The sequence below is a fragment of the Canis lupus genome, chromosome 26 (genome assembly GCF_003254725.2).
Source record: "Canis lupus dingo isolate Sandy chromosome 26, ASM325472v2, whole genome shotgun sequence".
In the NCBI taxonomy this organism is placed as follows: Eukaryota; Metazoa; Chordata; class Mammalia; order Carnivora; family Canidae; genus Canis; species Canis lupus.
The window spans coordinates 183,773-195,876 of record NC_064268.1 but is presented as its reverse complement, the minus strand read 5'-3'; the positions used below and the strand labels follow the sequence as shown (position 1 = coordinate 195,876).

Genomic DNA, 12,104 nt, shown 5'->3' with positions numbered 1-12,104 from the left:
TAAATAAATCTTAAAAAAATTTTTTTTAAATCATTTGACCATATATGTAAGGGTTTATTTCTGAATTCTCTAGTCTATTTCATTGGTCTGTATATCAGTCTTTATGCCAATGCTACTTTGCTGTAATTACTATAGCTTTGTAGTCATTGTTGAAATAGGGAAATGTGAGTCCTCTAGCTTCATTCTTTTTCTATATTGCTTTGGCTATTCAGAGTCCCTTTATTCCATATGAATTTTAGGATGGGCATTTCTGTTTGTGCAAAAAAAGTGTCAGTGGGATTTTGATAGATATTACATTTAGTATGTAGATCACTGTGAGTAGTATTGGCACCTTAATAATAAGCCTTCCATCCATGAACATACACTATGTTTGCATTTATTTATGTCTTTTATTTATTTATTTAAGATAAAAAAATAATTTATTTGAGAGAGAGAGAGAGCATGAGCAGGGGGAGATGGAGAAGCAGACTCTCCACTGAGCAGGGAGCTCAATGCAGGGCTTGATCCCAGGACCCTGGGATCATGACCTGAGCTGAAGACAGGCTTAACCAACTAACCCACCAGGCACCCCCATTTATGTCTGAAAATTTATTTCAGCAGAATTTTCTAGTTTTCATTCTACAAGTTATTTACCTCCTTGGATAAGCATTTATTCCTTTTTTTTTTTTTTTAAGATTTTTTTTTTTTATTTATTCATGAGAGACACAGAGAGAGGCAGAAACATAGGCAGAGGGAGAAGCAGGCTCCCTGCTGGAGCCTGATGCAGTACTGGATCCCAGGACCCTGGGGTCACTACCTGAGCCCAGGGCAGATGCTCAACCACTGAGCCACCCACGCATCCTGCCTTTATTCTTTTTGATGCTATTATAAATGGAATTGTTTTCATAATTTGCTTTTCAGACTGATTATTTTTCATATATAGAAATGCAACTGATTTTTTTGTGTTAGCATTGTATCCTGCTACTTTGCTGAGTTAATTTGTTAGTTCTAACCAGGTGTGTGTGTGTGTGTGTGTGTGTGTGTGTGTGTAATCTTTAAAGTTTTCCACATGTAGGATCATATCATCTGTGAAGAAAAATCATTTTACTTCTTCCTTTCCCATTTGAAAGACATTTCTTCTCCTTGCCAAATTGTTCTGGCTAGAAATTTCAGTACTACATTGAATAGAAATGGTGAAAGCAGGCATCCTTGCTGTGTTCCTTATCTTAGAGGAAAAGCTTTCAGGGGATCCCCAGGTGGCTTAGCGGTTTGACGCCTGCCTTCGGCCCAGGGCGTGATCCTGGAGTCCCGGGATCGAGTCCCACGTCGGGCTCCCTGCATGGAGCCTGCTTCTCCCTCTGCCTGTGTCTCTGCCTCTCTCTCTCTCTTTCTCTCTCTGTCTCTCATGAATAAATAAATAAAATCTGTAAAAAACAACAACAAAAAAGAAAAGCTTTCAGTCTTTGACCAATAAGAATAATATTTGATTTTTATTTTTTTGGAGTTTTTTTTATTATTAATTCAGTATCATCACTGGTAATCAGTCTGTTCAATTTTATATTTCTTCCTGATTCAGTTTTGGGAGGTTATATGTCTCTAGAAATTTATCCATTTTTTTCTAGGTTGTCCACTTTGTTGGCATATAATCTTTCATTCTATTCTTTTACAATCATTTGTATTTCTGTGGTATTAGTTATTATTTCTCTTCTTTCTTTTCTGATTTTGAGTCTTCTCTCTCTCCCTCCCTCTCTCTCTCTTTCTACCCCGCCCCCTCTTCTTTTAGTTTCTGTTTCATTTATTTCTGCTCTAATCTGTATTATTTCTTTTCTTCTACTGGCTTTTGGGTTTTGTTTATTCTTTCTAGTTCTGTTATATGTAAGGTTCAGTTGTTTATTTGAGATTTTTCTTGCTTCTTGAGGAGCCTGTATTGTTATAAACTTCCCTCTTAGAACAGCTTTGGTACAATGATTTTGGATCATTGTGTTTTCATTTTCATTTTCTTCATGTATTTTTTAATTTTCTTTTTGATTTCTTGGATGATACTTTCATTGCATACTAAGATGTTATTTAACCTGCATGTATTTGTGTTTTTTTCCAGATTTTTTTTCTTGTGGTTGATTTTTAGTGTCATAGCATTGTGGTCAGGAAAAATGCTTCAGGGCTGCCTAGGTCCCCTCAATGGTTGAGCATCTGCCTTCAGCTTGGGTCATAATCCCTTGGTCCTTGGATCAAGTCCCACATCGGGCTCCCTGGATGGAGCCTGTTTCTCCCTCTGCCTGTGTCTCTGCCTCTCTCTGTGGCTCTCATGAATAAATAGATAAAATCTTTATTTTAAAAAAGGAAAGATGCTTGATAAGGATGCCTGGGTGGGGGATCCCTGGGTGGCTCAGCGGTTTAGTGCCTGCCTTCGGCCTAGGGCGTGATCCTGAAGATCCGGGATTGAGTCCCGCATCGGGCTTCCTGCATGGAGCCTGCTTCTCCCTCTGCCTGTGTCTCTGCCTCTCTCTCTTTCTGTGTCTCTCATGAGTAAATAAATAAAATCTTTAAAAAAAAAAAAAAAGGATGCCTGGGTGGCTCTGTTGGTTGAGCATCTGACTCTTGATTTAAGGCTCAGGTCATGATCTCAGGGTTGTGAGATCAAGCCCTGCATCAGGCTCTACATGCTGAGTATGAAACCTGTTTAAGATTCTCTCTCTCCTTCTGTACCTACCTGGTTGTGCACCGTCTTGTGCTTTTTCTCTTAAAAAAGAAAAAAGAAGGAAAGAAAAGATGCATGGTATGACTTTCATCTTTTTAATTTGTTGGAATTAGTTTTGTGGCCTCATATGTGATCTGTTCTGGAGAACAGAACATGTGTATTTGAAAAGAATGTCTATTCTGCTGTTTTATGATGAATATTCTGAATATATTTATTAGATCCATGTGGTCCAATGTGTCATTCAAAGCCATTATTTTCCTTGTTGATTTTTCTGTTTGGATAATCTGTCTACTGATATAAGTTGGGTGTTATAGTCCCCTACTATTATTGTATTACTATTGGTGACTTCTTTTATGTTTGTTATTAGCTGTTTTATATATTTGGGTGCTGCTCTGCTGCGTGCATAAATATTTATACCTGTTATATCTTTGTGTTGGGTTGTTCCCATTATGGTTATATACTGTCCTTTTTTTTCTCTTGTTATGGTCTTTGTTTTAAAATATATTTTGGGGACGCCTGGGTGGCTCAGTGGTTGAGCGTCCAACTTTGGCTTGGGTCGTGATCCTGGGGTCCCGGGATTGAGCCCCGCATCGGGCTCCCTTCATGGAGCCTGCTTCTCCCTCTGCCTATGTCTCTGCCTCTCTCTCTCTGTGTCTGTCATGAATAAATAAAATAAAATCTTTAAAAAAAAATAATAAAATATATTTTGTTTGATATAAGTATTGCTACCCTGGCTTTTACACATTCATTTGTATGAGAAATTGTTTTCCATCCTTTCACTTTTAATCTGCAGGTATCTTTAGGTCAAAAATGAGTGCCTTATAGGCAACATATAGATGGGTCTTGCTTTTTTATCCATTCTGTCACCCTGTGTCTTTTTTTTTTAAAGATTTTATTTAAAAATCTTAATTATTGATAGGTTTGTAGTTATCATTTGGTACTTGTTTTATGGTTGTTTTTATAGTTCTTTTCTGTTTCTTCTCTTGCTCTCTTCTCTCATGGTATATTGGGTTTCTTTAGTGATATACTTGGATTCTTTTCTCTTTATTTATTTTATATTAGTGATTTTGATTTGTGGTTACCATTAAGTTTGAATATAGCATCTTATGCATATGGCAGTTTGTATTAAGTTGATAGTTGCTAAAGTTTGAACCCATTCTATACTCCTCTTCCTGTCCCCATCCACATATTTTAGGTATATGGTGTCATACTTTACATCCTTTTATTTTGTGAGTCCCTTGACTGATTTTTATAGATACTTATTTTTACTATTTTTGTGCTTCCTACTCCTATTTAGGTCTTATCTTTCGACTCAAAGTATCTCCTTTAATATTTCTTGTAGGACTAGTTTAATGGTCATGAATTCCTTTAACTTTTGTTTAGAAAACTCTGTTATCTTCCTTTTCTGAATGATGACTTTGCTGGATAGAGCATTCTTGTCTGCAGGTTTTTTTTTTTTTTTCTGTCAGCACTTTGAATATATCATGCCACTCTCTTCTGGACTGCCAAGTGTCTGCTGAAAAATCAGCTGATAGCCTTATGGGTTTCCCTTGTATGTAACTGTTTTCTTTTCTCTTGCTGCTTTAAAATTCTCTATCACTACTTTTTTTTTTTTTCTTAACCATTTTAATTACTATGTGTCTTGGTGTGGACCTCATTGGGTTGATTTTGTTGGTGGCTCTCAGTATTTCCTGGATCTGAATTTTTTTTTTTAATTTTTATTTATTTATGATAGTCACAGAGAGAGAGAGAGAGAGAGAGAGAGAGAGAGAGAGGCAGAGACACAGGCAGAGGGAGAAGCAGGCTCCATGCACCGGGAGTCCGACATGGGATTCGATCCCGGGTCTCCAGGATCACGCCCTGGGCCAAAGGCAGGCGCCAAACCGCTGCGCCACTCAGGGATCCCTGGATCTGAATTTCTGTTCCTATCTCTAGATTCAGGGAATTTTCATCTATTATTTCTTCAAATAAATATTCTGCCCCCTTTTCTCTCTCTTCTCCATTTGAGGTCTCTATAATGCAATTGTTACTACTCTTGATGGTGTTGCTGAGTTCCCTAAGTCTTTTTCCATTTTCCATTATTCTTTTTTCTCTCTCCTGTTCAGTTTGATTGATTTCCATTACACTGTCCTCTGAATCACTGATATGTTCTTTTGCTTCCTCTACTCTGCCTAGTTAATTTTCCCCTCAACACTGATTTTTGTTGCATCCTGTGAATTTTGGTATGATGTGTTTTGTTTTCATTTACGTCTAATTTACCTTTTGATGTTTTCTTTGATCTGTTGCTTAAGATGTGTTAATTTCCTTTAATTTGTAAATAAATTTTCCTTTTTTTCCCTTTCTGTTGATTTCTATCTTTATCCTGTGTAGTCAGAGAAAATACTTTGTACAGTCTTTTTTTTTTTAAGAGGGAGTGAGCACACACGAGTAGTGGGGGAGGGACAGAGAGGGAGAGAATTTTAAGCAGGCTCAGTTCCCAGCATAGACCCAACCCAGGGCTTGATCTCACATCCCTGAGATCATGACCTAACCCAAAATTAAGAGTCAGACACTTAACTGAGCCACCTAGGTTCCCTGATCTTTATCTTTTAAGATCTACTGGGATGTAATTTGTGGGTTAACACAGTCTTTCCTGTTCTATGTCCCCTGTGCACTTGAAAAGTATACATATGCTCTTGTTGGGTAGACTATTTTGACTACATCTGTTAGATCTTTGCTTTAAGTATTTTGTTTTCTTATCTTCCGTCTGGTTGTTCTATCCATTATGAAAAGCAGGATATTGAAGTTTCCAATTATCATTATAAAACTTTCACCCTTCAATTCTGTTTTCACTTCATATAATTTGATGATCTGTTATTATATGTATAAATATAGTTTTTATATTGTCTTGCAGTATTGAACCTTTAATAGTATATAATATCCCTTTTGGTCTCTTATTAGAAACCTTTTTTGATTTGAAGACTGTTGTATTTGATACTGGTATTACCCTCTCTGCTCTCTTTTGGATACTATTTGCATTGAATATCTTTCACTTTCAATCTGTTTTTATCTTTCGATCTAAAGTGAGTCTCTTTTAGACAGCTTATAGTTGGGTCATGGTTCTTTTTTTTTTTTTCCAGGATTTTATTAATTCATTCACGAGAGACAGGCAGAAGGAGAAGCAGGCTCCTTGAGGGGACCCTGATGTGGGACTTGATCCTGGGACTCTAGGATCATGCCCTGAGCCAAAGGCAGATGCTCAACCGCTGAGTCACACAGGCGTCCCTTGGTGTGGGTTTCTTTGACTTCATCTTTGTTCAATTCTCTGAGCTTCTGGGATGTTTATATTCATGACTTTTATGAAATTTGGTTGTGTTATTTCTTTTTTATCTTAGCCATTCTAATGAGTCTGTGATGGTGTGTCATTATTAACTTGCAATTCTTCAATGACATATGATGTTGAACATCTTTCATATGCTTATTTGCTATCTGTATATCTTCCTATTCAGATCATTTGTCCAACAAACTGGCCACTACTTAGAGCTTTTGTCTTTTCTTTCCACTTAAGCTTCAACCTCTTCTCTCACAGTGGCTGCTCCTGTGGTACCCTTTTACAGATTCAGCCTGACACTTCCAAGTGGTATTGCTAGCTTCCAGCTTTGTGCCCTTATTATACTCTGTTTATCTTAGCTTCTCCCTTTAAGAAAAAAATGTATTTATTCATGAGAGACACAGAGACAGAGAGAGGTAGAGACACAGGGAGAGAGAGAAGCAGACTCCATGCAGGGAGCCCAATGTGGAACTCAATCCTGGGACTCCAGGATCATGCCCAGGGTCGAAGGCCCTGGATCAACACCAAACTGTTGAGCCACCCAGGGATCCCCCTATCTTAGCTTCTTTAACCTCCTGCTACATTTGCATCTTTTAAACTTTGCTTTCTTCTGCAATGCTAAGTGCTTCTCTCAGGCAGGAGTATATTTCATCCTGGTTTATTATCACCTGTACTTTTTGAATACCTGACACCTGGAGCTAAGGAAGTGTTGTAGAAGGAGGATGACTAACCATTCCTGTTTGCCTGTAGCTGTCCTGCCTTAATACTGAAGGTCCCATGTATAGGGAAATCCCCTAGTCTTGGGTACATTGGGACAGTTGGTTACCCTGTGCAGATGTTTCCTCGGATAGCTTAAACATTCAAAGATGTATCTTTAATGAGTAGCATTGCTGTTTCCGTCTTTGTCCCCTTGTTGTATGTTCTTTTGTCTTAGCTTCTTTGACTTCCAGTTGCATGTTGCATGTGCTGTGGCAACACAATCAGGGTCCTGAGGATAAGGGGATGAGGAAAATAAAAGAAAAGTAAAGAGATGGAGACAGGAGGGACACAGTGGATGATGTCCAAGCAGTGCCAGCTTTATTCAAGGTTTTACAACATTTTATAGCATGAGCAAAACAAAGCTAAGAAGGTATCTATTTTTAGCATGTTTGTGAAACCCTCCAAAATTCCCCTTTCTCAGCATGCAAGACAGACTCACGGGTGCCAGAAGACCTTGGTAAATAGATAAGCTTGTTGCTCCAGATGTGCATACTTCAAAGGAATATTAGATATGGTAAACAGACCAGCAAGGACAGCACAGACCCTTATTTACATTTATGACCACGCCAGCATAAGTTGTATCTATTGTGTTATGTGGGCAATCACGTACAAGCGAGCCCTGAGAACCATTGCTCAAGCCGTTTCTCAAGCGTCAACCAACTATTCACCCTTTAGGCTCCTGAGCCTTTTGAGTGAATGAGGGACGCAAGTCCGGGCCTGGTTTGCTTCAGTCACTCCAGCTAGTTCATGGTCGCCCACAGTTGCATTCACACATGTTTAACTTTGTATTCCTTTGCAGTGGTGAGCACTTCTTGTGGACAGGATTGTGTTTCATTCAAGTTCTTTTTTCAAGGATGTATTTTATTTATTTGAGAGAGAGAGAAAGAGAAGAAGAGCGAGAATATTCAAACAGACTCCCCACTGAGCCCAGAGCCAGACATGGGGCTTGATCCCAAAACTCCAAGATGATGACCTGTGCCAAAATCAAGACTTGGACACTTAGTTGACTGGGCCACCCAGATGGCCTTCATTCAAGTTTATATCACCTGTACCGCACTGAGTATCTGGCACCTGATATTCTCCTATGTTGAGTGAAAGGCTGACTGATTTAATACACATTGATGGAATGTTTTCAATATATTTTTGCTTTTCTCACAAGTAGAATATAAACAGTGGACATCCTAGGCATCTTGTTGTTTACCAGAAACTCACTAAAGACTTTGAGATTGAATAAGAATATGCTCTTTCAGGGACCGTTGTCATTCGTGGATGTGTTTGTGGACTTCACCTGGGAAGAATGGCGGCTACTGGACCCAGCTCAGAAGCACCTATACAGGAGTGTGATGTTGGAGAACTACAGCCACCTGGTGTCCCTGGGTAGGAGCTCCCTCCAATAAATGGGGTGTGTGTAATCTCCAGGCTTCCCGTTGGTTGCTGAAAGCTGGGTGGCTTTTGCAAAGTTCTTAGTGATTTTGGACTTATATTTAAAAGCCAGATTTTCTTAGTCTCCCTTTGGCATTAGAAATGCTAGTTTGAATGGACTACACTTTGCCATGGGGCAGAAGGACAACTTTATCATGCTGCCTCTAAACTGACTCTTTCCCCTTCTTCAGGGTTTGAGGCAGTTTTGGTCCAGGTTGTCTGTGATTTTCCATTCACAGGGTATCAAGATGCCAAACCTGATATCATCTTCAAGTTGGAACAAGGAGAAGAACTGTGGATGATGCAGACCCAAATCCCAAGTCAAGGCCAACCAGGTGGGTGATGAGGATATTTAGATCTTTTCCTCCTTATTCAGAATTGATGTGAATTCTCACATGACATACACCTCATGTTTGTACTTTTTGTCTCATTCATAACCAGTCTGTTTTAGTTCATTTCTTTCTCTCAGCATTCTCCGTTTTCTTCATGCTTTCCCAGGAGATTAGATTCATTTTGTTATTCAGTTAAACAGGCTTTTTCTCTTTATCTCTTAATATGATGTTCATTCCCCCTTCTACTTTCTTTTTTTTTTTAATTATATTTTTAAATCTCTTACACTTAGAGTTAATCATAATCATCATAATCATCTCCTCCTGTAGAAGGAGGCTTCTACAGCCTCCTTCCTTCCTGATATCTATTAGAAGAAGTCATTACTGTTCCTTCTAAGCACATTCTGGCACCTGTGGATATTATTCTCTATTAAGTCCTCCCCTCCCCTTTCCTCATGTGACACCATATTGAACCCACTCACACACTGTATGACTAAGTGCTTTTAGCACTTTAGCATAAAGCTTTACTTTTTTTACTTTTTAGCTTTTAGCACAAAGCTTTACTGACTTTTCTTGTTCTTCCCTCTGAGTCCAAAGGGACTTTTCATACCCTCTACTTTTCTTATATATTGTAACGTTTAAAAGACATCTGTTCTGAAGATTTAAGCTGTGTTTCCCTTTTGGTAATTGACACTCCATCCCTCCTCAGCCTTTGGTACAGAGTTTGATTGGTCTTTTGAGCATCTTTCCTGTGTGTGCCACTCCTTTGTCTCATTTTCAGGAACTGGAACTGTTTATTACATTGCTCCATAGCTACATCATACTTTCTTCTTGGCATTCTGTTTATTCATTCTTCTCTGCTTCTAGCTCTTTCTCCTGGCCCTGGGAAGTCAGCTTAAATCTCCTTCATATGCAGTTCTCTTCACTAATGTTGCTGAAATCTGTTAATAGAAGTTTTTTAAGTAAAGCCCCCATTTTCCCAGTCCCTACCACAAATAAAATCAAGATCTTTCTTGATTGTTCTGTTTATTCCCCAAATGTGCTTGTCTTTTGTATTAGTTCATCTTGATGTTACTGTCAGATACATTTCCCTAATGTGTTCCATCTGTCACGGGCATGATAGAATGAATCTCATTAGTCTTTAGGATTGTATCAACTATAATTTCTGATTAATCCTAAATCAATATACAAAACAGAAGTTATTTATTACCACACATCACCGAAAGTCCTGACGAGGGGCAGTTGTAGGGTTGACTAAACCATCAATTCAGCAAATCACCAAAGGTGCCTCTCCACATGGCCATTCCAAGTCTGTCAACATTTCCCTCAGGTTCACTCCCTCATAGTCATCAGATGGCTTCTACAGTTCCAGCCAATACCTGCAGATACACCACTGGCCAGTAGAACAAGAAAACTGCTTTTTCCACGTGATTCTTTTTATCAGGTGGTAGAGCCTATTGCAGAAAGTCTCAGCTTAGTGGGCTAGGTTTTCATCACATCATCATGCTTACTGGGCTAGGTTTTCATCACCTACCCCTGTCTGAGTAAGACTCTGTCAAGGGAAGTAGGGCCACCACTGTTGTCTCAGATGATGCTTTACTTTCTGGGGTAGAGGTAGCAGTGGAGATTGGTCCCCATTTCCCTGACTGAGGCACATGGCCTTAAGGATGGGCTTGGGGAAAAAAATATCAGTTTTCTGCCAGCCAGGAAAAAGGAAGAAGGATTGTTTGGTTGGCAGCACTGTCTACCTTCCTCCACCTCTTTGGCTAGGCAGCTTCTAGTCATCCTCTTCTAATCCATCCATCTTCAAAAATGTTCCACCATCCCTGCTTTTCTTCTTGTCCTGTATTAATGAAGTCTTGGATCCTCATTCTCAGTGGTAGTTCTTTATGGTCTGGTAACCTGCAGTTAAAGATAAGTTATTCACACCCAACCAGCCAGACAAGTACAGAGTGGTGGAGAGAAGTGCAGGGCAGGTACAACAGGAATCCCCATTCTGAAGAGCAGCCACAGTGAGTGCCACATAGAAGTCACTGGTTTGCAGTGCATTGAAGCCCTGGCTGGGCAGGTTGTGCTGGGACTTCCTGCTGTGGCAGTGGCCTAATGAGCCCTTGGTTCCACTTTCTGAGCATGATTATGATTCCCTTTTCCATTGTCTTTGTGGCTACACCCAAGATGGTTGTTTGGGAGAATGCTGTTCTGTAGCTTCAGAAATCTGAATTCTGTCCATGCAAGTGGAGTTTCCAGCTATTACTTTTGAACCACAGTAATCATCTTCAATCATGTTTAAGTAATATTTAAGCTTAGGAAATTCCGTCTTCTATTCATTGGCTTTGGTATTGTTTTGATTTCTGGAATTCTTTGAAATTTCCCTTGAGACCAACCATAGTATCACTTCCTGCCATTATTGTTCCAAAGAGAATGCTTAACAGAAAAAATGCTTAAAATGCTTATTATGTTTCTTGGGAACTCCAATGAAGGAAGTCAGAACTGTGGCTAACCAGGGGAACTGAGGATGGGTTATGATCATAGCTACAGCAGGGTTACAGGGTAGAGAGTATTAAGACAGATTTAGTTTCTATGAACTCTGAAAGTCTACAGGGTTAAGACTGTTAGCCAAACACATGAGCAAATCTGATTCCTGGACAAAGATTCATTAGTCACTGGCCTGTTTTCTTCTTGATAGGAACTTTTCTGAGTTTAGAACCATGGAATAGCCAGTAATACTCTCTCCCAAGCCATCGTGATAGAACCTTCACTTCTCAGTGCAAGGAGGAGGTAATGCCCCCACTTGGGAATTGATGCTTGAGAAAATACAATATGGAGACTATTTACAAAATGAAGAGGGATCAGATTTAAGAGGTAGGGAACCCTGGAATGACATATTAAGGTCCTCTGATCTGCTGTCTCCAAGCCTGACTTGCTGCCATGTTCTCTTAATGCTCTTTTCTCTTTGTGGCCTTGGTCAGCATATTACTTTAGGACATCTAGATCAGGTCCATCCATTCTCTACCAGTCAGCCTCCAGATACTTGTCATTGTGCCTGAGGACTGAATCCTAGGCCTTGTTCCCTCTCCACTTTGTATTTTTGGCTATTGGGTTTTGTTGTCAGCAGCATTTAGTTCACCCTGCCTCCTCTCAGTGTTATATTCCCCCTGGTAAAATCACTTTCATCCCTTTTAGGTCTTTTCATGGTATTTGCTTCCTTATTTCTAAATAACCAGCTTATTCTAGTGCTGATTTTCCCCCAGTGGTGATGATTCAGTATAACAGCATGATGATTCAATTCTCTTTCATGCCCCTTCTCTCATACTTTCAACGATATATGCACTGTCTCTTCTTATAAAGTTAGTTCGTTCGGGTTAGATCAGTCTCCGGTTTTTACATCTTTATGACTATGTAATTTCTAGTCACAGGTGAATCAAGCAAATATGCAATGGCTAATTTTTGTTCATAAATCATTTTATTCGGGGATCCTTGGTTGGCTCAGCAATTTAGTTCCTGCCTTTGGCCCAGGGCATGATCCTGGAGTCCTGGGATCTAGTCCCACATCAGGTTCCCTGCATGGAGCCTGCTTCTCCCCCTGCCCGTGTCTCTCTGCCTCACT

At 39.5% G+C, this 12,104-nt stretch overlaps 1 protein-coding gene across 9 annotated transcripts in view; it reads left to right on the top strand.

The window, feature by feature from the left end:
• Window positions 1–12,104, top strand: part of ZNF268 (zinc finger protein 268) — a 51,485-nt gene that overhangs the window by 20,029 nt on the left and 19,352 nt on the right. For all 9 annotated transcript variants that reach the window (XM_049102144.1, XM_049102142.1, XM_049102141.1 and 6 more), the window contains 2 exons: window positions 7,997–8,123; window positions 8,408–8,503. In XM_049102144.1, coding sequence (XP_048958101.1) covers window positions 7,997–8,123; window positions 8,408–8,503 — 223 coding nt within the window. The remainder of the gene's footprint in view (window positions 1–7,996; window positions 8,124–8,407; window positions 8,504–12,104) is intronic.